We start from the raw sequence: 26020 nt of genomic DNA on the forward strand, positions 1-26020 counted from the left end.
ACCCTCAAGTAGGCAGTTGTCTTCATCCAATTGGAGGCAAACGAGTCACAATCTTTGGTCAGTCCTATGGTATGCCTCGTAGTCACCTTTCATATAGTACTTTTTCGTGGGCTTTTACGTGTAGTAAACTCGTTGTCACTATACAGATTAGGCCATACAGGCCTGATACTGATGGATTTCAGGGCGATTCTACTATCCTGCCCTAGGTAGTTCTTAAATATAGTAGGCTTTTCGATATCAATAATATAGAGTTGCTTTATCCTTTCTTTTAAGAAAGAATGAACATATACTCATATAACCCCAAGGCAAAGTACAAATCCAACAGGGGAGAATGGCCACTTGGTAACAAGAATCTGGAACATCAGGGCCTGTACGTGTCTACAGACTCACACATTGAGGTGGCGTTCCCTGAGTTTACCAAGTATGCCATCAAAATCCCTACCGACCTGCTGAATGACCCTGTTAGGGTGGGTTGGACAGGGCAGGCGTTGGACTACTGGAATATCCAGGTGAATTTTGCCACCCATTGCGCAACTACGGCATTAGACATCTCTGCTAAGCACATGACAGGGTCAGTACCCCTTATCGACTCGATCTTTAAATTCCATGTCTATTACCATATGTGACGTGTCCTGGCAAGAATGAAGGTACCCATGCCGTATGATGATGGGTTCTCGCAGTACAAAAACCCCTATTCCACGCACACGTGTATCGCGAATGCGGTGCGGATGCCGGCGCCTTGTACAAGTTTAAAGCCGTCATGTCATCATTGACAAATGGTTGATGGTGACCGCAAGTTGATGGTAATTGGGCCAAGTTCATTACCCCCACAAGTCAGGGCTTGACGCCGGAGAGCCTAACCAAGCTAAGCGAGAGTATCCAGGTTTACGTGGTCTTGTTACTGGGATCACAGGCTGGGGCTAAGGCATCCCTAATCGGATATGGTGCTGACAACTACACGGCAAGGCAGGTCCTATTGCAGAAATTTGAGGCCATGGTACAACGTCAGGAGAATGTAGGGCATGACATCACCGAATTCCAAAAGGTTTTACAGTATTCCAGTACGTGTATATGCTTCGTGTATATGCCCAGCGTGTGTATGCTCCCTGAATAGGATTTTAAGCTTCTCCAGCAGAGACATATCATCCCCGGCGATTTTCATCAACTCAGCCTTGATATTTTTCAGATGCTTTAAAATCTCACAGGAAAGTAGACCATGTCTACTCAGTGCAACCTTCCTATCCTTTTTCAATTTTTGTTTTGATATCGCTATCATATGAAATAATTTTACCCTTCAATTCTTTAATGTTATTCTGTAAGGTTTCAATTTCGAGTTTTATTCCTTCTATATCAATGTCCTCGACGTCGTCGATGCCAGCAAACGAAGTATCTAAAAAACCCTCTACATCGTATGCAAAATTTTGTATACCCTCTATTGTTTCCATCTAGATCATCTCACCCCCATCCTCTTTACCCTTCTCTTCACCCCTATTCAATACAAGAACATCAACCTCATTTGCGAGGTTCTGGGCCGTTGCCCTACAACCCCTGTTAGGTATTTTATAGTCGGTAAAACCTAGGGCCTTGATACGCGTAGGACCTAAATCCTTTTCTATAGCTGTAATAGCTCTTAGCTCACCGGTCTTAGTTGTAAGTATTATCTCTTTGTAGACCTACTTCCCCTTCTTCATCTGCCTAAAAATAAGCTTTTTGCCCTCGCCTACCCTAAAATAATCATAGATTTCTCATTTGGCGTCCTATTTAAATGCTTGAAAAGCTCGTCATAAAGGACGTCTACATCATCCTCTAAATTCTGTTCCCCCAGCCCCAATACCAATCGCCTACGCGTACCCGACTGCTGTCCTGGCGTCAAAGTCCCGTTGTTCCGGGGAGTTGCTGCGTCGATGGCGTATCTTCCTTATCACCCCTCTCACCCCCATCAAGATCCTCTTCATGCGTAAATATCGGATTATCAGCCATTTTATTAGAACATTTCCTATAAAATAAACATGAGTACATTCGGAACGACCCTAGACGCCTACGCAGAGACGAAGCAGCCTTTTGGTATCAAGGCCCGAAAACAGAGGGTTCAGATAAGCCTTATACCCTCTACAATCAACCAGAACGAAGACCTCTACGTGGATATCTCAAACATGCCCCAAAATGATGTCATATTTCCTGGCAGTCTCAAGCTCTTATTCGACCTGACGTTGACAGGGACCAACACGAAGCGTACCATTGTCAGCAATATTGGCAAAAGTCTGGTGCGGAACCTGCGCATTACCCTGAACGGCAACGAAGTACAGAATATTGGCGACTACAACACCCTGGCGGTGTACCGTGATTTGTGGCTACCCAAGTTCGATTGGGACAACAACCTTATCCTATACGGTATAAACCCCAATGACGCAACGATCAGGACCCTGCAAGTCAAGGCTAGTGATCACGTTGGGATGGATGAAGAGAAGGCCATCGCTGCAGCCTATGGTAACACCTTCTGTATACCCTTGGGTAAAATGTTTAAGTTGGCAAGAGATTTGCCGTTTTATCCGGCAGGCCTCCACGACAGGTTACAATTCTTCCTACATTGTGCGCCGCATTGCGACGTGATCAAGGATGCAGGGACGCCAGTGTCGGAAAGCACGGCAGCCAAGGCAGCCCATATTGTGTACAATATTACCAATATCAAGCTAGGAGTTTCACAAGATCAACCATGAAGGTCTCGCGAGTGCCATGATGTCCCGTTATAGCCGTCTGGCTATGAACGCATACTCCGTAGCAAGGTCGTCACCATGAAGAAGGCAGATACCTTATACAACTTCCATATTGATACCCCCGCGAAAAGCCTCAAAGGTGTGTTGCTATTGTTCATGGACCCCTCGAAAGTGAAAGTCTATGCTGGTGTCAATGAAGTGTTCTATAACCCCAGGATCGACAGGATCAGCGTGACGATGGAGGGGGAGCCCAATGAGCTCTACTCACACGCTATGCTTCCCAAGGGCCACTTTGAGCAGATCGTCAACATTTTTGGTGCCCACGATTCTAACGTAACCATCTGGCATTTCTTCAACGAAAGGTACGCGCTCTTCATCGATCTCAGAGCAAGCCCGGACGGATCCCTCCACGGTAGCGGAAGACCCCTACAACGCCCTAGTGATGGGATAACGTTGCATATGACCAAGAAGGCTGACGGAACCGGGTATTTTGAGTGCTATGTGTACCTTCTGCATGACGCCCAACTGAATATCTTAGATGGCAGGTTTTATAGCGTGGAGTATTGAAAATAAAGAGACATGGCCACTATCGCTGTAATAGTAGTTGGCGCGGCGATAAATGCATTGGCCTTTAGTGGGAACAACTTTCTATTTAGCAAACTGTCAGGGCACGGTCGAGCGGAAAAGACACAACGAAGCCAATGAGAGGTTCAATGCAGCCCAAGCAAAGTGGATACGTGATAGGCAAGATAAGCTCGATTGGTTCGCCAAGCAAAGGGAACTGCAAATGAAAGCTGACAAAAGTCTAAAGGAGCTCGATGATGATATGTATCCGTATTATATAGCTTCAGACAAAAAGGCCCCAAATTGAAAGATTTTGACGTACCCTCCAAAAAACAACAGGATGGGGAATTGACACTCATTTTTGTCTCCTTATCCCTGCTAGGCTTCGTTGCCTCTAAGTATCTGTAAGAACGCGTTTTTAACATGAGAGATAGAGAAATGTTCCTTCTGGCACAGTCGACGTCGACCAAAGGGGAACTTCCCTAAGTCATCTGCCAATCACCAACACAAAATAATATGAAATAATATTAAATGCCAATAACCAACGCATAATAATATATAAATGTAAGATACATGACATCATCTACCAACACATAATGATATGAAATCATATATAAATTAAATACTAACATATAATAATATAAACGAAATCATATGACGTCATGCGCAAAAGCGACTAACGGGAATAACGGGAATGCTGACATCAACAAAAAATAGAATTGAGTAAGGAAAGTCCATTACTCAAGGATCCCTTGCCGAGGTCAGAATAATAAAGATGAATTGGAGGCAAGAAAGATAGAAAAAATTTGTTGAAGAGGATCCCCCAGTGGTAAGGTATATTCCCTACAGGTTCAAAACACGGGAAATGTGCAACGGGATTGTTCAAAATAACCACTGGTTATTCAAGTATATTCCCGACAGGTTCAAAACACGGGAAATGTGCAACGGGATTGTTCAAAATAACCACTGGTTATTCAAGTATATTCCCTACAGGTTCAAAACACGGGAAATGTGCAACGGGATTGTTCAAAATAACCACTGGTTATTCAAGTATATTCCCGACAGGTTCAAAACACGGGAAATGTGCAACGGGATTGTTCAAAGGAACCACTGGTTATTCAAGTATATTCCCGACAGGTTCAAGACGCGGGACATGTGCACTATGGTGGTTGAGGAATATTCCGGGATGCTCAGACATGTTCCTGACAGGTTCAAGACGCAAGACATGTGTAATATGGCGGTTCGAGATAAACCTCATCTACTCGAGTTTGTTCCGGACTGGTTCGTTACCCGGGACATGTGTAGTAGCACTGATCCTCGATTGCTAGATGCTTATCGATCGAGGAAGGAGAAAAAGGCAAGGATTAACTGGCTAGGATACAGCAATTGTATGGTAGTGAGTTCACGACCTCATCAGTGAAGAATGGTAGATACCTGAACACAAAAATTAAAGAATGGGATGGTAAAATAAACACGTATTTCTACAATCTTCAAGTACCTATACGACAACCATGTTCCTGTATCTGTATACTAAAAATATCCAGCATTTATAAGCAAAGCTCCAAGCACTATCCGTAGATCTTGCTTGAGGAGTGCAAATACAAGCCGGTACCTGTAACTCCAAGGACACATCTTTTTGATTCAGATGACGACGAGGAACCAATCGTTGTGGTATAGTTAAACTCGATAGATTTTTGTATACTAATATTGTATACAAAAAAAATATGAATGATTTAAAAAGAGAAGCGAGAGCTAGGCATTCGCGGTTACTCAACTCTCAAGAAGGGTGAAATTATAGCCGCAATTAACAAGATAAAATATAGAGATATTGCAACGCAAACCGATGGTCTATACTGCTAGAAATGTGTCGATATAGCATCAATGAAGATCCTAGAAAAGTACATCAGAGGCCTCGAGGCAAAACAGAAACAAACAATAATTTATGACGGTGATTTTATGATCGATAAAGATACCGGTGAAGTGCTTGGTGTAATTTAATGTTTTATACAAAACATTAAAATTATGAATATTTAGGTGGTGCCTCTAGGTATTTCTTACATATTGTGCAGACTGTAAGTTTTTTAACAACTCAGCCCTCGCCTCGTCGCGACCTTGTGCGAAAAGCTGCTGCCTTTCTTGATTGTTAATCGTCTCCACAATTTTTTTCGTGCGTTGACGAATCTGCTCCTTTAACAGTATATAGCGTTGTTTCTCTTGGTTTATTAGTGAAAATTCATAATTACTTATTACTCCATTCTCAATCGCCCTTGATATAAGATCAACTATTGAATTTAGCTTAGTCTCTGCAAGGAGTCTTATTGAGTCGTGTTTCTTACGTTTATAGTTTAATTTCTTCCCACCCTGTTTTAGGGCTGTCTGTCCTAATCAAACGGCAATGCTGATCCCACCCATCGCGACGGCCAGAGGTACTCCGATCCCGGACAACATACTCTCAATTCCAACACCCGAGGTGATAACACTTATTGCCAATAGCCCGTGATCCATATAATGGATCCAGGTACCATGCATTCCAAACTTTTTAGCGAGTTTTTCATGCTGTTTAATTTCATTTCTTAGATATATTTCTATCTCTTCAATCTTTTTAAGCCTGTATACCTGACTTTCATCAGACTCCTGATTAGGAGCATTCGGCGGCAAACTAGGATATAATTTTGTAATACCTGACATATTTATTCTATGATAATAACCATCGTTAGTCCCACGAACGAAACGTTCTTATCGTGGTGATACTCATCCGTTAACATGAACTCCAGTCTGTCTGTTGAACCTTTCAAAGGAAGGTAAACAGGGTTATTGAAACTCCACGTCAACATGTCTCCCCATGCGTTCTCTTTTGTTGGAAATACGGCTAAAATTTTTGATTTTTTACCATCCAGCAAGCAATCATCTTCATCTAACTGAGGGCAAACAAGCCTCAATCTTTGGTACACGTCAGTTTTGTAGAAAAAATCATAGTCACCTTTCATATAATATTTTTTACTGGGATCGTAGGGTAGACCCAATAGGTCTTGTAGTTGTCTATGAATCACCAATGCATACCCTTCATTAACCCGGAGCCTGCATAGTCCATTTTTCAGGACAAAAAGCTTAATCCTATCCTGTGCCTGACTATTCACAATGGCCGCGATATCTTCAATTTTGTACAAACCGTTCATGATTTCATTCCTTATCTCCCTCCGATCGGGCCCTACCTTACGAATAGTAAAATCATTATTAGAATAGAGATTCAGCCATATAGGCCTGATACTAATGGATTTTAAAGCGATCCTCGTATCCTGCCCTAGGTAGTCCTCAAATATCGTAGGCTTGTCAATATTTGTTATATACAACTGCTTCATCTTTCTTTAAAGAAATATGAATATCTATTCGTATAATCCTACAGCAAAATACAAATCCAACAGAGGAGAGTGGCCTCTCGGTATAACAAACTTGGAGCATCAGGACGTCTACGTGTCTATGACTCAACACATTTCCATGGCCTTCCCACAGTTTACAAAGTACCCCATCAAAGTTCCGACGACCTATCTTAATGATCCTGTAAGTGTAAATTGGGAAGGTCAAGCCTTGAACTATTGGAATATCCAGGTCAATTTTGCTTGCCATTGCGCGACAACGGCATTAGGCATTTTTGCTCAGCACATGAGTGGCTCCGTACCCCTTGTCAATTCAATTTTTAATTCCACGTGTACTATCACATGCGTCGTATTCTCGCGAGGATGAAAGTGCCAATACCATTCAAAGGAGGCATTTCAAGGTATGAGAACCCATACTCGAGCTCAGGCTATGCCCAGGTATGCCGCGAATACGGAGCAAATCCTAATAGCTTCTACAAATTCAAAGCCTTGACTTCATCGTTGACGAGTGGTAGACGGTGGCCTCAGGTTAACGGTGACTGGGCTAAATTCATCATACCAACCTCCCAGGGTTTGACATCGGAGGGCCTGACGAAGCTAAGTGAAAGTATACGCGTTTATGTTGTTCTATTGCTAGGGTCTCAAGCATCCCTTCTAGGATCTGGTGCGGACAACTACACAGCTAGACAGATCCTCCTGCAGAATTTTGAGGCCATGGTCTTACGTGAAGAAAACGTAGGTCAAGACATTACGGAATTTCAAAAGGTATTACAGTACGCACGGACTCCAGTAAATTTCGCCGTAATTCCAAGCGTGTACATGCTTCCTTCAAATATGGACCTCCGCATTGGAAAAATTGTGGGATATAACAATAACATTTTAATCGCGCCTTCTAACATAGGTGTAGGGGTGGAGTAAGACCTGAATACCAAAGCTGTCAACACATCCTTCACTACACCTCCTAGGCAATATATAAAGAAAACCACGCCTAATACCAAGGAAGCCCACAGGCAGCACGAGGAAACTAAAGCTACCATTATCACTGTGGGGATATTGCTAATTATCACCTATATATGGATGAAACATTAAGATTGTCATCTGGTAAGTTAGATGGTTTACCAGAATAATCTACGATCTCTTCCCACTCCTTCTGTTACCTACATAGGCAACGACTATACCCACAGCACCCGCGATGGCTAGGTACAAGTGCCTTGCTACATACTCCACGAGTTTGGCGGCTACTCGGAAGAAAAATGATACGATCGTACCGATGATCCCCGGCAGAGTAGCTCCCGCTTTGCCTGCTAAATACTTTAAAAATTTTCCGAGCCTTTCCAGTTGCTTTTGAACGAATCCTTTGCTACCACCACCTCCTCCCGCACCTCCCGCTGCCCCACCACCTGTGAGCGCTAGGACCAGGGTTGATATCAGTAAGCCCACGGCTGAGACAATGCTGGTAATAGTAATACCCTGTTCTTTGAATAGAATGCTGAGCTTTTCTTTTAATGAGGTATCATCTCCAGCTATTTTCATGAGAGTGTCTTTGATATTTTTCAACTGATTTTGAATTGTGGATGATAGTAAACCATGTTCTTCTATTGCCATCTTTCGATCATTCTTTAACTTTTCACGATCCTTCTTAGCCTTATCGAGATCCTCACCCCAAATATTTTGCTGTTCCTCGGATACGTCGGACCCAGCCTTCTTCGCCTCAAGGCTCTTGATCTTGTCATTTGCATTGAAAAGCTTGCCATCGTAGTAAGTCATCTTACTTTTCACATTATTCAACTCGTCCTTGAGCGTTCTAACATAGAAACGAAGCCCCCTTCTTTCGCGTTCGTCGAAGGCTTCGGTAAAGGAAGTATCCTCTATGAGGCTCTTCGTTTCATCTATTATATTATCGAGCAGCGGCAACATCTCGATGTCTCCGGGGTTGTCCTCGATGGTATCAATATTATTCAAGAGGCTTTAATCCGCTGCTTTACGACCCTTGTGTGGTGTAGTATAGTCGGCAAAACCTAAGGCACGCAATCGTCCCACGCCTAGATCTCTCACTATCGCGGAAGATTTTCTAATTTCACCATTTTGTTTCGTGAGCTCTACACCATCGTAGGTAAGCTTATTACCTTATGTTGTAAAGTTATCATAATGCCTGGCATTCGGTTGCCCTAGCTCCTCATCAAGGGCTTCATAGAGGATATCAACCTTCGATATCAGTAGTTCCCGCCTTACTGTGGTGTCAGTGAGGCCGCCTCTTGAAGGTGTTGCGGTTGTAGTGGGAATATTCTCAGGCCGAAGGATCTCGCTCTCACTACTAAATTCTTCGGATTCATCTTTTATATCTTCCTCTGGCGTAAAATCTGGTTCATATGCTGGGTTTATAGGCATTTTATTTCAATCCCAGAAACATATAATAAATATGTTTGGAAAGATACTTAATCCCAATAAGGAGATCAAAACGATGATGGCGATGAAAGGCAAGAAACAGCGTGGATGGAACCGGTGATATCATTGTTACGTGTACTTGCTAATGGATGCTCAATTATACATCCTAGACGGCAGGTTCCACAGTGTAGAATATTAAGAGATCAAATTTGTTTTTGTAGATCCAAGACCTACAAAATAAACATGGCAAGCATAGCAGTACTCGCAGATGGAGCAATTATAAACGCATTGGCATTTTCAGGCTCAAATTATCTATTCAGCAAACTTAGTGGGCACGGCGAGGCAGAACGTAAGAGGCATGATCTAGCCCTCGAAAAATTACAAGCTGCTCAAGCACAATGGATCCGTGAAAGACAAGCAAAAATAGATTGGTATAATCAGCAACGGGAGCTTAAGCGTCAAGCTGGCGATAGTTTGAAAGAGTTAGACGAAGACATGCGAGATTACTATATCGCGACGATTGAAGAGGCCCCGAAATTGTCAAACTACTATATACCAAGAAAACAGCAACAAGACGGGGAGCTGACGTTCATCGTAGGGTCCTTGGCTCTGCTGGGTTTTGCTGTGTACAAGTATATGTAAGGAATATTTTTGACATGTATAATAAACATGTCAAGATCAAAACATATTGTTACTCCTGAGGAAGCAGGAAAATTAAGCCAGATCTACTACTCTTCAGAACATCTTTGGACCGGGAACAAAGCTATTAAACTACTCTTGGAGCAGAGTGGTCTTTCCAAAAAAAAATTATTCATTGGCTATCTCGTCAACTCCTGTGGCTCCGACATATCAAAGGCCCGAAAAAGATCAACTACCCACATTTCACCATCACGAAACCAAATCAAATGCACCAATTCGACTTGCTTTACATGCCTCATGACAAGCTGTATGGTAATACGTATAAATATATTCTAACAGGTATTGATGTAGCCTTGAGATACAAAGTCGCAAGACCCCTGGGAACCAAGAAAGCCAGTGAGGTCGCTGATATGCTCAAGAATATCTATAAAGCGGGACCTCTCCGATACCCCAAGACCTTCCAATGCGACCAAGGTAGTGAATTCAAATCAGATGTGACGAAGCTGTTAAAATCCAAAGGTGTGGAAATCAAGCGGACAATCACCAAGTATCACCATACTTTCACGGCGTTTGTGGAGTCCTACAACAAGGTGCTCGCGGAGAAACTATTCGAACTCCAAGATGCGCAGGAATTGGCTTCTGAGGAAACTAGTACCACATGGGTGAAGCATCTATATAATATTGTAAAAATTATGAATGATACCAAGACGGCTATGATTGGCATGAAACCTTCGAAGGCCATTAAACTCGATGATGTACCGCTTGCGAAAAGCGAGGAAAATCCCGAGGAAAAGCCTCTACCCGATGATGGCTTATATCTGTATCTGCTAGGCTGGTGAGGAACATGGTGATGCCAAAATACGCGCGACTGATGCCTATTGGAGCAAAAATACGTACAGAATCGACCGTATCGTAACTGGTACGAGGTTGTTATACTATTTGGCAGATGGACCTGATCGAAGTTTTGTGGCGGAAGAATTAATGTTGATTCCAGAGGATTTTTAAATACCTCCGGAGCATGTGAAAGAATGGTAAACTTCTCGATTTTGTGGTTCATAAGAGCTACAAAAAACATATACACATTATGACATATCTATATCGTACATCCCCTCGAATAACTCGCGTGTGGCATCATCGGGTAAACTAAAATGATTTCGCCATGAATTAGCTATACCAAGATTATCATCCTTGAACCTGTTCCATGTATGTACGGCGTTGGGATCGTCACATATTGGATTCCTTTCTACCATACCTAGATATATCTCCTGTAGGGTACGAAGCTGATCGTTTAGAGATCGACGTTGACAGCGAATAATGTAATAAGGGGGTTGGCCCTTTTTTCCACATTCATTAGGATAGTTCTTGTCGATAACACAGAGTACATTATCATAGGGATAACCACTAGAAACATACCGATCACGAAGCTCCGCATTTTCCAAGGTTCGTAGATCTAGATGTTTCTCTCGCTCTTGAAGGTCATCGTTGAGTATTGCCAGGGCTTGACGATGTTCTTCAATTTCATTTTGTAATTTTTCCACACCTCTTTTAGTTAGCCATTTCATGACCTCAATAGCCCTTGGTTTTCGAGATCTATGTACAATCTCTAATGCACCATCCAATGTCACGAAAGCCTCGTCTCCGGTTACTTCCTTGGACAGTGCGTCTAACGCACCATCTGTTATTTCATGACGAGGCGTGGTTTTTACATCTCTGTATGTCGCCTTTATATCAAAAATACCCAGAAATCTTCCCAGATCAGCACGTTTAAACATTGGTTGGCCCTGATTGTTTACCAATATCTCAATGGTAGGCAATGTGTTAAATAAGGTAAGTGACATTTTATTATTTACATTACTCCAACCAGGGTTACAATGAGTAGGACGGTTATGAAAAAATACTTGGTATTCCTTTCCCTTTCTAATACATCCCTTAGCTCTTCATCAAGAGCTTCCAGTTGAGATTCCAGATAGGGTATCCTATCCATCTCCTCATAGCAAGCCCTCAGTTGTTGTTTTATCAATTCATATAACATATTTATTCTAATATACTCCAAGCCCTTGGGTGCTCAAGCCTAATATACAAGCAGGCATGCTTAGACTTTTTGAGTTGAGCCTTGATTTCTTCCCACTCAGTGGATTCGATCATATTCGTTTCCTCATCAATTAATTTAAGGTCCGATCTTTCCGAGGGATACCAGGTAAATAACTGTTTCTTTTGCCTCCTCAGATTTTTGGGAATCGCGGTATGACTCTGAGTCAACAGCCATAACGAATGCTTCCTGTGCCTCCCGCTAATGGCTAATTCCAATAGGGACTGCCGCTTTTTATCCATGGATTCATCCGCGATCATGTCATCAACTATAAATAATGTTTCTTCGCCTGCCAGGAGGTTTGAAAATTTGCTTATCCAATCGAATAAATTATCACCCGGATCAATAAGGAACACATAATCATCCTTCCAAAGCGATGGTCTATCGAGATAAGTGGCATTCCATCGGAGAGTAGGGCAGAGGATAATGATATTTTGAAAATGTTCCTTGTAAGAACCTTCCAAAAGATCGAGAACACGCTGCGTTTTCCCGCATCCTGTAGAGCCTGTAAATATTATTGTGCACGGGTCTTTAACAATGTCTAGAGTCATTTATTTTTCATGTATACCACGTGGTATTTTACCATGTTTTCATCCGCCCACAAGGGTTGCATATTAGTGTAGTGGAGCCTCGCTAATTGTATTTCATCGCTAGAATATTCTCCATTCTCCCTATACTTTAGTGGCACCTTGTGGTCAAACTGCCACTGCCTCCGGTTTCCCCAATTCATTCCACCACTGAATTGAGCCTGGATGTGCTTCATGAAGGTAACGATATCGCAACCGAGATACTCGGTGGAGGCTATCTCTGTATCATGGTTTAAAGCATAGTGAATCCTATTTAGAATGAGGTGATATATATACCCAGGGAAATCACATATGGGACAATTGTTCCCCGTTTTTGATGCAGACATTTGGTTCTACCTCCTCGTCCACAGTCCTTACATGTTGATCTTATCCTACCATGCTCGATGCATATAGATCCACCTCCACAGCCCTTGCAGCGGGATAACCGCCTACCATGTTCGATGCATCTACTGCGTTCTTGCGCTTCCTTCTTTTTATCCAGGCATTTGATACAATATTTCGTCCGTTGCCCATTCCACTTCATCCTGAAATTGTTTAAAGATAAAGAGTGATTACATCTCGAGCATTTGGCCTCTTCCATGTTGTTTTTTTGTGTATACCACCAGGTACACAAAATTTTTCGCTGGACTATTATTCTATTTTGGAGGCATCATGGAACGCTTATACCAGCCTTGTTTTATTGCATAATCGTCAAATAAGATCGCACCAGTCATATATCCAGCGAGCTTAAGCCCATCCTCCAGATCCATTTTTGCGCCTGGTCGAGAAACACCCAATGCTTTATTAGTACCCAGCGCTAGTAGGATAGTATATGATACTAATCTCACGGACTCCCATAAAGAATCTATAACCTCTTTCTGATATTCTTTGCTGCTCATGCTTTATTATAGGGCTCATCGCATGTGAAAAATATCAATATCTGGCTTAGGCTCCTGGTTAACGCTTGGTTGCTGAGACACTGCAGGAAGCTGCTGTGTACTCGCGGGTCTCTTACGGATAAAATATATGACACCTCCAATACATACGATTATTGCAATAAGGCCTCCACCAATATATACACCACTTCCTGACTGTATAGAACTCACTCCAGAAGAGGTTTTGACTGGAGGTTGTACAACACCCTGTTGCTTCAGATCTTCCTTTCTCTTCTTCATCAGTGCGGCCAACTTGTGTTCCTGTGCTACTCTCCCCGGATGCTTTACTGGTTTAGTAATGACCCTTTCTTCTTTCGATTGTTCAGTGCTCATTTCTTTATAAGTCATGAGACTTTTAAAATCACTTCCCTAACCACGAGGGACCTGTGGCAACACATACAAATCTGATGGAAGACAGCAGCTGGTTGTTCCAACCATGATCCACGTACTGGCATAGTGTAATCTCATATTTATCATCGTCACCATTAAACCGGATTGCTATTTTATAGTCTGAATTATCAAAGGAGATAACCTCCGGATTTCACCAAAATTTTGGCACGGTCATGATTTTGAATAATTAGGGAATTTCCCTTACTCATATTCTGTATATTATGAGTATATGCTATTGCGCATGACGTCATATGATTTCATTAATATGATTTTGTGCCAATATTTAATATATCTTACATTTAATATTATTTTGTGTTGGTAGATGACGTCATGTATCTTACCTTTATATATTATTATGCGTTGGTTATTGGCATTTAATATTATTTCATATTATTTTGTGTTGGTGATTGGCAGATGACTTAGGAAAGTTCCCCTTTGGTCGACGTCGACTGTGCCAGAAGGAACATTTCTCTATCTCTCATGTTAAAAACGCGTTCTTACAGATACTTAGAGGCAACGAAGCCTAGCAGGGATAAGGAGACAACAATGAGTGTCAATTCCCCATCCTGTTGTTTTTTGGAGGGTACGTCAAAATCTTTCAATTCAACGGGGCCCTTTTGTCTGAAGCTCTATAATACTGATACATATCATCATCGAGCGCCTTCAGACTTTTGTCAGCTTTCATTTGCAGATCCCTTTTCTTGGCGAACCAATCGAGCTTATCTTGCCTATCACGTATCCACTTTGCTTGGGCTGCATTGAGCCTCTCCTTGGCTTCGTTGTGTCTTTTCCGCTCGGCTTCGCCGTGTCCTGATAGTTTGCTAAATAGAAAGTTGTTCCCACTAAAGGCCAATGCATTTATCGCCGCGCCAACTACTATTACAGCGGTAGTGGCCATGTCTCTTTATTTTCAATACTCCACGCTATAAAACCTGACATCTAAGATATTCGTCTTGCAGAAGGTACACATAGCACTCAAAATCCCCGGTTCCGTCAGCCTTCTTGGTCATATGCAACGTTATCCCATCACTAGGGCGTTGTAGGGGTCTTCCGCTACCGTGGAGGGATCCGTCCGGGCTTGCTCTGAGATCGATGAAGAGCGCGTACCTTTCGTTGAAGAAATGCCAGATGGTTACGTTAGAATCGTGGGCACCAAAAATGTTGACGATCTGCTCAAAGTGGTCCTTGGGAAGCATAGCGTGTGAGTAGAGCTCATTGGGCTCCCCCTCCACCGTCACGCTGATCCTGTCGATCTTGGGGTTATAGAACACTTCATTGACACCAGCATAGGCTTTCACTTTCCCGGGGTCCATGAACAATAGCTACACACCTTTGAGGCTTTTCGCGGGGGTATCAATATGGAAGTTATATGAGGTGTCTCGCGAGACCTTCATGGTTGATCTTGTCAAACTCCTAGCTTGATATTGGTAATATTGTACACAGTATAGGCTGCCTTGGCTGCCGTGCTTTCCGACACTGCCGCCCCTGCATCCTTGATCACGTCGCTTTGCGGCGCACAATGTAGGACGAATTGTAACCTGTCGTGGAGGCCTGCCGGATAAAACGGCAAATCTCTTGCCAACTCAAACATTTTACCCAAGGGTATACAGAAGGTGTTACCATAGGCTACGGCGATGGCTTTTTCTTCATCCATCCCAACGTGATCACTAGCCTTGACTTGCAGGGTCCTGATCGTTGCGTCATTGGGGTTTATACCGTATAGGATAAGGTTGTTGTCCCGATCGAACTTGGGTAGCCACAAATCACGGTACACCGCCAAGGTGTTGTAGTCGCCAATATTCTGTACTTCGTTGCCGTTCAGGGTAGTGCGCAGGTTCCGCACCAGACTTTTGCCAATATTGCTGACAATGGTACGCTTCGTGTTGGTCCCCGTCAACGTCAGGTCGAATAAGAGCTTGAGACTGCCAGGAAATATGACATCATTTTGGGGCATGTTTGAGATATCCACGTAGAGGTCTTCGTTCTGGTTGATTGTAGAGGATATATGGCTTATCTGAACCCTCTGTTTTCGGACCTTGATACCAAAAAGCTGCTTTGTCTCTGCGTAGGCGTCTAGGGTCGTTCCGAATGTACTCATGTTTATTTTATAGGAAATGTTCTAATAAAATGGCTGATAATCCGATATTTACGCATGAAGAGGATCTTGATGGGGGTGAGAGGGGTGATAAGAAAGATACGCCATCGACGCAGCAACTCCCCGGAACATCGGGACTTTGACGCCAGGACAGCAGTCGGGTACGCGTAGACGATTGGTATTGGGGCTGGGGGAACAGAATTTAGAGGATGATGTAGTCCTTTATGACGAGCTTGGCAAGCATTCAAATAGGACGCCAAATGAGAAAACTATGATTATTTTAGGGTAGGCGAGGGCAAAAAGCTTATTTTTAGGCAGATGAAGAAGGGGAAGTAGGTCTACAAAGAGATAATACTTACAACTAAGACCGGTGAGCTAAGAGCTATTACAGCTATAGAAAAGGATTTAGGTCCTACGCGTATCAAGGCCCTAGGTTTTACCGACTATGAAATACCTAACAGGGGTTGTAGGGCAACGGCCCAGAACCTCGCAAATGAGGTTGATGTTCTTGTATTGAATAGGGGTGAAGAGAAGGGTAAAGAGGATGGGGGTGAGATGATCTAGATGGAAACAATAGAGGGTATACAAAATTTTGCATACGATGTAGAGGGTTTTTTAGATACTTCGTTTGCTGGCATCGACGACGTCGAGGACATTGATATAGGAGGAATAAAACTCGAAATTGAAACCTTACAGAATAACATTAAAGAATTGAAGGGTAAAATTATTTCATATGATAGCGATATCAAAACAAAAATTGAAGAAGGATAGGAAGGTTGCACTGAGTAGACATGGTCTACTTTCCTGTGAGATTTTAAAGCATCTGAAAAATATCAAGGCTGAGTTGATGAAAATCGCCGGGGATGATATGTCTCTGCTGGAGAAGCTTAAAATCCTATTCAGGGAGCATACACACGCTGGGCATATACACGAAGCATATACACGTACTGGAATACTGTAAAACCTTTTGGAATTCGGTGATGTCATGCCCTACATTCTCCTGACGTTGTACCATGGCCTCAAATTTCTGCAATAGGACCTGCCTTGCCGTGTAGTTGTCAGCACCATATCCGATTAGGGATGCCTTAGCCCCAGCCTGTGATCCCAGTAACAAGACCACGTAAACCTGGATACTCTCGCTTAGCTTGGTTAGGCTCTCAGGCGTCAAGCCCTGACTTGTGGGGGTAATGAACTTGGCCCAATCACCATCAATTTGCGGTCACCATCAACCATTTGTCAATGATGACATGACGGCTTTAAACTTGTACAAGGCGCCGGCATCCGCACCGTATTCGCGATACACGTGTGCGTGGAATAGGGGTTTTTGTACTGCGAGAACCCATCATCATACGGCATGGGTACCTTCATTCTTGCCAGGACACGTCACATATGGTAATAGACATGGAATTTAAAGATCGAGTCGATAAGGGGTACTGACCCTGTCATGTGCTTAGCAGAGATGTCTAATGCCGTAGTTGCGCAATGGGTGGCAAAATTCACCTGGATATTCCAGTAGTCCAACGCCTGCCCTGTCCAACCCACCCTAACAGGGTCATTCAGCAGGTCGGTAGGGATTTTGATGGCATACTTGGTAAACTCAGGGAACGCCACCTCAATGTGTGAGTCTGTAGACACGTACAGGCCCTGATGTTCCAGATTCTTGTTACCAAGTGGCCATTCTCCCCTGTTGGATTTGTACTTTGCCTTGGGGTTATATGAGTATATGTTCATTCTTTCTTAAAAGAAAGGATAAAGCAACTCCATATTATTGATATCGAAAATTTAAGGACTACCTAGGGCAGGATAGTAGAATTGCCCTGAAATCCATCAGTATCAGGCCTGTATGGCCTAATCTGTATAGTGACAACGAGTTTACTATACGTAAAAGCCCACGAAAAAGTACTATATGAAAGGTGACTACGAGGCATACCATAGGACTGATGTTTACCAAAGATTGGACTCGTTTGCCCCCAATTGGATGAAGACGACTGCCTACTTGAGGGTAAAAATTCTAAAATTCTGGCCTTGCTTCCCACCAAAGAATTGAACGCTTGGGGGGATATGCTGACCTGGAGCTTTGATACCCCGATATACCTTCCTCTGAAAGGCTCTACGGATCGTCTTGAGTTTATGCTTACGGATGAGTATCATCACGAAAATTAAGTTTCGTTCACCGGCCTCAAAGTGCATTTGCTGATAGAATAAATGAGCGATATAGCTAAGCTGTACCCAAATTTACCGAGTGCGCCTGCGGAGGACGATACTACCCACGAAAGTCAGGTCTACAGACTCAAAAAGATTGAGGATATTGAAAAGTACCTGCGGAATGACATTAAAGAGCGGAACAGACTCGCAAAGAGGTTTAAAGTGCATGAGACCTGGGTGAGGTATACGGACTATGGTCTGTTAGGTATAAGCGTTATCACGTCAGGGCTTGGTATAGGAGCCATAGCTTCTGGCCTAGGAGTACCCCTGGCTATTGCCATGGGCGGGATCACCATCGCCGTTGGAATCGGTCAGGCTGGTCTGCGCAACGACAGGAAGAAGCTGGGTGTAGAATCCAAAAAGCATGAGACTATAAGGCTACTTGCGGAGACAAAGCTGAATTCTATCATTGATCTTATCTCAAAAGCCATTGAGAACACAGTCATCAGCGACTATGAGTTCACCCTGATCACACAGGAATATAACAAGTACATGCTGCTAAAGGAACAGATACGTCAACGTGTTACGTTAACGCCATCAACGAACAGGAGCGTGCCCAGTTGGTTGCCAAGGGCCGGGAAGAAGGGAGGCAAGACGTTTTAAAAAAACTTCAATCTGTTCAGTAAGCGGTACCTATAGTCCCCACCTGAGTATAAGCCTTAATTTTATATATTTTATAGGTCTCGTATGGCCTATAAAATATATGGTTTTTTAATCTTCACTTAACAGCCATTCTTTCCTGAAGTCCTTATACCAACATTCCGTGATATGTACCCGGGGGTAGTAGTTTTTACCTTGCACATACACCGATGAAATAGCCAGGATGGCACTGGCTTGGCATGGCTCATCGTAGGGTACTGGCATACCATGGAATTTAGTCGTGATGCATCCTAACAGTATTTGAGTTTAGCGTTCACATAACGGTCCTTTTTCACGGGCTCAGAAATCAGCTCCTCAATCTTGGACCAGATTAGACGATACTTCGCAACCCAATCGTGGTACTCTTCAAAATCAAGACTCATCGCAGGTACAGCATTGGCGTTGTACTGGGTGACCCCATGCCGGGACCAGATTTAGGTGTTTTTACCCTCAGGGCTACCACAAGGTCCTGTGTATGGTAGCCTACTATGAACCTCTGATCGCCCCCGTTAGCAGGGATAGCATCCGACACTGTCAGGTAGTCCACGTTGATATCGTTGATGTCTGTAAATGTAGTAGCAAATGAGTAGAATAATTTAGGGTTGACAAGCTTATTCTCAAATTGTAGCATCCATGATGAGGACATAATATTGTGAAGGGCAACCATAACGTGCATACTCTGGGGTAATTACACTCTTTGCCTTGGGCAAGCATTTTGGTGTGATTACGTTGTTATTATGGGCAGCATGCGTTATCTGTCCTGCATACTTCAATTATTTTATTACCCGGCATCCCAATCCATTCCCCAAATTTACAAATTGTGTTCCATGCAATGCAAATGATGTTGTATGCAAAAAATTGTGTCATAATACAATGTTCTGTATTAATGTGTGTGTTTTTACTGAGTTACCAGGACAATTAAGCCACATGTTGCTTTATTGCATTAACTTCAGTTAGTTGCCCAGTTAAGCTGCGCAGCACTTCCTAATATATGTTTAATACTTGATCGATTTACCACAATAACTTTATCTGGTGCCTAGTTTTCAGTATATATAGCTATATATAGATGGCCTTACAACTAATAAATGATTTTGTTTTATTTTTCTGAGGATAACCCAGACAACATAACCCTATAAGTTTAACACTGTCATTATCAAAATAGTAGATAGAGGTCTAATCTCGCTCTGTCAAAGTGAATCATTTTAATAGCGTAAGAAAAGAGCTATACTACACCTACTAAATATTTTTGTTTATGTAAATGTGTGAGGTGTGATAAAACATTTTTGTAAGAACAGTAGCATATTCAGTGTTGTCTTCACCTTCTGAAAAAATTTGATTATGCCAGAACCGATATATCGTTTTTTTTTTTTTTTCTTGAACATGTTTTAAGAAATGACAAACCTACAATACTAATATGAATCTGAACAGACAAACTAAAACAATAAACAATTTTGATTATATACTGAGTGCACTGGGTTGAGACAAAATAAGTTTATTATAAACATATACTAAATGGAAAGGCAAAAGTATATTAGCATATAAGTATATTAGGGAAGTGTGGTAATAATAACGAAACGGGTAGACATCTTCCCTGTGTGCTAGCTGGCTAGAATGAAAAGCTGGGTAACTTTTTTAGGAGAATGAAGTTTCAATAAACTAGCTGAACATATCAGACCTCACAGTATATATGGAATGTAAAGTTTTTGGAGGAGTAAGAAACAATTAAGTTTGTTGGCTATTAGCTTAGTTAACATTAAAGTTGCCATAAATACGCACTTAATATCAATAAATATTTAAAATTTTCGTCACAGTACCACTACTAATACCCTCTATATACTTTTATCCACTATGATTCTTTTAATATGGCAGTTGAAAATTGTTATAACACCAACATTTATTAATAACTAAGGTGAACAACTTGGCATCCTAAACTTTATCAAAACTAACCTTGTTTTTATGCAATGTTTTGATTTATTGCCACAACGACTGATCAAAAAAGGCGATATTGAAAAAGGCTTATTTGTAATATGCAAACTTAAATGCTATATTTGCGAATCATTCTGTGAAGAAGTGTTAAAATTGAGAACACCATGTTTTCATATTGCTTATATCACTTATCTTTATAATGATTGCCACAACAAAATTATCAATAATCAATGATATTTTCACAAATAACTTATTGTTTCCAATCTAAAGCCATAAGAAGGTTTTGTCACTACAGTCAGCAACTTTTGTTAACTGACTTCATTTTTCTAAGTCAAACCCTGTTGTACATGTGCAACTTCACACAAAATATATTTTAATGCATGACAGTTTTATTACGTCAGAATTTGAAGACAAAGTGTGAAAAAAATAATTTTTGTTGTTGTTCTGTATAATTTAGATTTTCTAAATATGACTGCCCTAACAGCGGAGGATGTCAATGCATGTATTGCTGAGAAAGATCCTGCTACAAAAGATTTTATTTTTCAGCAAACAATGTTGAGAGTAAAGGATCCTAAAAAATCTCTCAAGTTTTATAGTGATGTGCTAGGGATGAGGTAACAGTCTTCCCACAGAAACAACCAAGCTGTGAATATGCACTTATTTCACGTTATTATGCAATAATGTGAAACAAGTGTATGCTGCAAGTGTATAATGCAAGCATACGTATGCTATGCGTGGGAGATGCAGAGATAAATGATATAAGTAAAAATTCTGGTTAGGTTGTCAAGAATGTTGGAAACTTTTAAAGAACTGAAATGCAATGTTGCAAAAGCTCTTCAGACACTATCAAATTGAATATTTTCCCTTTCAGTAAAAAAAATTAAGAAGTAATTTAACTCTAGTTTTGCAACAGGTATTTTTTATACAGCATGAAATTGTGATTTTTCAGGTCATACAGGCAACCAACAGATTTATACCAGAGTATATTTTGCTGATTCTTGTTAACAATATTTATAGTTCTATTTAATAATGACAGGTTTCAAAGAATTGCGCTTTGGAAAGTGGTTTGTAAAAAAATCAATTAAGATATATAAAAATTGTTCATACTTTGACACTTACAATTCACAGCGTGTATTTGCATACCAGAGATGTCGAACATGTGTCATGTGTATTTTGACTTTTTAGGTTGCTTCATAGACTAGACTTTCCTTCGATGAAATTTTCTTTGTATTTTATGGGATATGAAAGCGAGGAGGATGTTCCAAAAACAGACGAAGAAAGGCTAGTCTGGTGCTTTTCAAGAAAAGCCACTTTAGAGATGACACAGTAAGTCTGCACAGATGTTTTTGAGGATTCCATAACCCCTCAAAATTTTCCAATATTTAAAATATGCTGAGTGTGTGCTAAAAAGGGCTTGCCACATCCTTGTTTTTAATTTTAAGGATAAGAAAGGACATAATTGTTTTGTAGTAATTGGGGTTCAGAAGATGATGACACTCAGTATCACAATGGCAACTCTCAACCAAAAGGATTTGGTAAGTGAAGCAATTCTATCCAATATTTAAATGGTTTAAAACGTTTCCATTTGTTTTGATCTTTCCCAAAGAGTAACAAAAATTATAATATGGCTTATGCACTTGTAAATTGATAGATTTGAAAAATCGCCAGACAAAATTACTACAAAATTTTACTTGGAAATCTGACAATATTGTTCTGTCTAATACTTCGGCCAAATTCAGCAAATTAATTACCCGCCAAACTTTTGATAACTGACTTTTTGCGAAATAAATACTTGCCAAATTTAACATAATTTACCGTTCGTCAAATTAAATCCCCGCCAAATTTAAAAAAAATGTTTTTTCCCAAAACAACGAACTTTTTTTATATTCACAAGTTTTAATATAAATACAAATTTAAAGAGGATTGTTTATATATGTTTATATATACGTTTATTCTCATTTTTTAAAACATTTCAAGACATAAAAATTCATTTCTTTGTGTCATTCGCCAAAATAAATCCCAGTCAAAATAAACATTTTTTTGTTTTTGCCAAATTAAATACTCGCCAAATATTCCATTTTGGTCATTCGCCCAAATTAAATACTCGCATAAATTTATCCAATTTATCCAAGGTACTTATGCACCAAAATAACTCCTTTCTTAGAATTTATTCTCTAAATTACAATTTTCTTGTTATATCTTTAATTTATTTAAAGGTCATATTGGTATCGCTGTACCAGATTTAGATGCTGCATGCGAACGATTTGTAAAGATGGGTGTAAAGTTTCAAAAAAAACCTACAGACGGTTAGTAACGAATTTCTGTTTGAAATGTCGTTTAGCTATGTGCGCTGTTTATTTTTTAATATCTGAAATTTAAATCTGTTTGGTCTAACAGCTTAACGAAACAATGGTACACTTTAAGCATAACCTCCAGAATTTGTTTCATGGAATTTGGATTTCCATTTGTGCATGCTCTATATTTTAAAATCGACGGGGAGGCAAGTACTGCCTTCCTTTTTGTCAAGCAATTGGAATTATAGTTTTTATAATACGTCCAGTTCTTTACATTTTATTTTTCAAATAAGTTGACCTAAAGCAAAGGAAATACTTCTATTGAAATTCATACGACAGATAGCTAGGGTCACTAAAGGCTCATTGGACTGCATTTCCCGCTATAGCACTTTTTTCGCACCTTGAGAAAATTGGAAAGGAACGTTTCTTTAAAAATCTAGAAATACGCATGCACATTTAGCGCTGCAAATAGCCTAAAATCTTCTTACATTTTGTTTTTTACTGCGTCTTTTATCACAAAATCGTATAAGATTTGTTTTTTTTAACATTTTCGAAGGATTACTTCTCAATTTAGGGTCAATATTATGGTTCGACGAGGATTAGATTGTTGTTGTGTTTCAATGTAGGTTAATTATTGTTTTGTTCTGTTTCGATGCAGGTTCCATGAGAGGAATTGCGTTTATACTGGACCCTGATAATTACTGGATCGAAATTTTCAATCCAAACAAAGTTTTGGACAAGAAAGAATAAAGGACATTTTGCATGAGTTATATTACCGAGTCTTGAATTCTAAATTTAAACACTTTTTTATACATAAATGAAGTTAAATAAGAATAGTGAAATATCAACAGCCATTCTTGTACCTTGCGTCTTATTTGTCATAATGACCTCAACCAGATACCTTGGTAATTTCAATAAAAAGCATTGTTAAGCAATGACAGTAGAAGAAAAGATATATGCTTAGCTACATGGAAATATTACTAGCTAATTACTAGCAGTTGTAATAAAAAAACAACGCAATTTCTCTTCAAGTAGATCCATTTGCTGTGTAGTAACAACAACACGTGTCGACAAAATTGGTCCAGTGACAGTTGGTCATATTTCACGCGAGATTTCTCGGAGGAGGCGTATTTTCCGGAACATTTGCAGAAACTGAGCCCAGTGTCTCTCTAATTCCTGACGGCGGGTTAGAGATCAAACTACTGTTACATTTTAACCATCCAGTCAAGCGTATCTTAAAGAGGATGAGAGAACTTGTTGGAAAGCAATTATCTCGGCTGGAGGATAATTTTGAGTTAAACTCTAGTGATGATGATGAAAAAAGGGCGAAAACATTCTGGAAAATATCGTAGCCGAAACACAAGATAGTAGATGAAGACCGTTAAAAAGTTAGCGTCAAACAAAAAAAAATGCTATCAGTTGAATAACACGACCAAAATAATTTTATTTTTATTACTGAATAAATTCATGAGTATTAAGAAAAAAAAGATTTGCAAACAGAGCTGAAACCGTTGCACGTTCGATTTGTTGTTGAAAGCTTCCGGTCTGTGTATTTCTCGAATTTAGCGCCATCTTATCACAACAAACTTCATTAAATGTATTAATTCGGGCATATAACTTCACAATAAAAATAAGTACGAGAAGTTTGATTGATGACATTATTTTATTTTCACAGGTATTCCCTTTTGTTACTACAAGATATTATCAACGTAAATTGTTACAATTATCTCACAAGTTTTTTAAATATAATTTTCAACAACTACGCAATGCACAGAGGACGTATAAAACAATACTTAACAAAACATATAGCACATAACGGCAAACCCAAGGGTATATAAAGTATATACCGTTGGTAAGGGTAACGTCCACCGCGCGGAGCACAAATGCACTCCTCCCCTTGTTGACTAAAAATAATATTTATCTTAAAACAATTTTAATGGAACAGATAATTCCTGTACATTAAGCGTGGGACTGTTATCACGAATATACATGACCTCAGCTATTTTTCTCTTTTTAAAGTGGTGAACATTATCTAATAAATACTAAAGTCCTTTTGTTAGCAAGTGAGTGATTCTCAGTGACTGAATGTCTTAGGATGTGAGAGTTCTTATCGCGCTTTTGGTGATCTATCATTCTTTCATTTAGCCTCCTCGCTGTTTCACCAATTCCACCGGACAAGTATATTTGTACACAATACCATGTTTATGTTCATCCTTGGTTCTATTTTTCACAGAAAATAGCGAAGATAACTTTCGACATTGATAAGCAATGCGTGGCTTGACATTGGCAGGTAGAAACTGTTTGAAAGTGTTATTTAGACGCTTTACTAAGCAATTACCATCATCTCCTTTGTATGGTAGAACCATGAAAGGTGTTCTTGGAGGTTCATTGGTGTCTTTATTAAAAACAGTGTCGGCATTTTGAATGTCAAAATTTCGCCGTGTGTTATTAATTACATTAGATACAACTGCTTCTGGGTAACTATTGTTTTTTATAATCACATTTTTTAATTGATTTAGTTCGTATTTCAGATCTTGTGATGAAGAGCATTTATTAAACGCTCTTTAAACCAACTTTCCATAGGCGTGGTGAAAATGAATTCCAGTGCATGTATATGTCAGTGTTTGTGTCTTTTCGATAAATGGATGTTTTAAATGAACCATCATATATATATATATATATATATATATGATATATATATATATATATATATATATATATATATATATATATATATATATATATGATATATATATATATATATATATATATATATATATATATATATATATATATATATATATATATATATATATATATATATATATATATATATATATATATATATATATATATATATATATATATATATATATGTATATATATATATATATGTATAGTATGTGAAGGTGAATCGCGCTTCTAGAGTGCTCGACGGGTAGAGCTATATATTATGTGTGTCGGATTCAATAAAATACACGGTACTTTTGTACGACTTTAAGTTTCATGTTAAACAATCATCAGGTACAAGTTACCAAATATTTTGTTAAATCTATAAGATAAAACAAAACAAGCATTAATACAAAATCATAAACATATCTTAAAATCTTGAACTCTTATATTTATCATTATTATTTATATTTTATATTATTATTTATATTTATCAATTTCGATATTAAGCATTGATTTTGCATAGGACATTCTC

General features: G+C 40.0%; 1 protein-coding gene across 1 annotated transcript; it reads left to right on the top strand.

Annotated features, from left to right (window-relative positions):
* The first annotated feature begins 405 nt into the window (after window positions 1-405).
* Window positions 406-23677, top strand: LOC130656726 (lactoylglutathione lyase-like). Its single transcript, XM_057459640.1, has 6 exons — window positions 406-417; window positions 20977-21135; window positions 21707-21847; window positions 21992-22056; window positions 22738-22827; window positions 23474-23677. The coding sequence occupies exons 2-6, from the start codon at window positions 20990-20992 to the stop codon at window positions 23563-23565; spliced, it is 534 nt and encodes a 177-aa protein (XP_057315623.1). The 5' UTR covers window positions 406-417; window positions 20977-20989; the 3' UTR covers window positions 23566-23677.
* The last annotated feature ends 2343 nt before the right edge of the window (window positions 23678-26020 follow it).

The sequence above is a fragment of the Hydractinia symbiolongicarpus genome, chromosome 9 (genome assembly GCF_029227915.1).
Source record: "Hydractinia symbiolongicarpus strain clone_291-10 chromosome 9, HSymV2.1, whole genome shotgun sequence".
NCBI classification, from domain to species: Eukaryota; Metazoa; Cnidaria; class Hydrozoa; order Anthoathecata; family Hydractiniidae; genus Hydractinia; species Hydractinia symbiolongicarpus.

Coding starts and splice junctions, on each gene's coding strand:
- LOC130656726 (XM_057459640.1), top strand. CDS start 20,990: ATGACTGCCCTAACAGCGGAGGATGTCAATGCATGTATTGCTGAGAAA. Junction 21,848..21,991: donor GCCACTTTAGAGATGACACA/GTAAGTCTGCAC, acceptor ATTGTTTTGTAG/TAATTGGGGTTCAGAAGATG. Junction 22,057..22,737: donor CTCTCAACCAAAAGGATTTG/GTAAGTGAAGCA, acceptor ATTTATTTAAAG/GTCATATTGGTATCGCTGTA.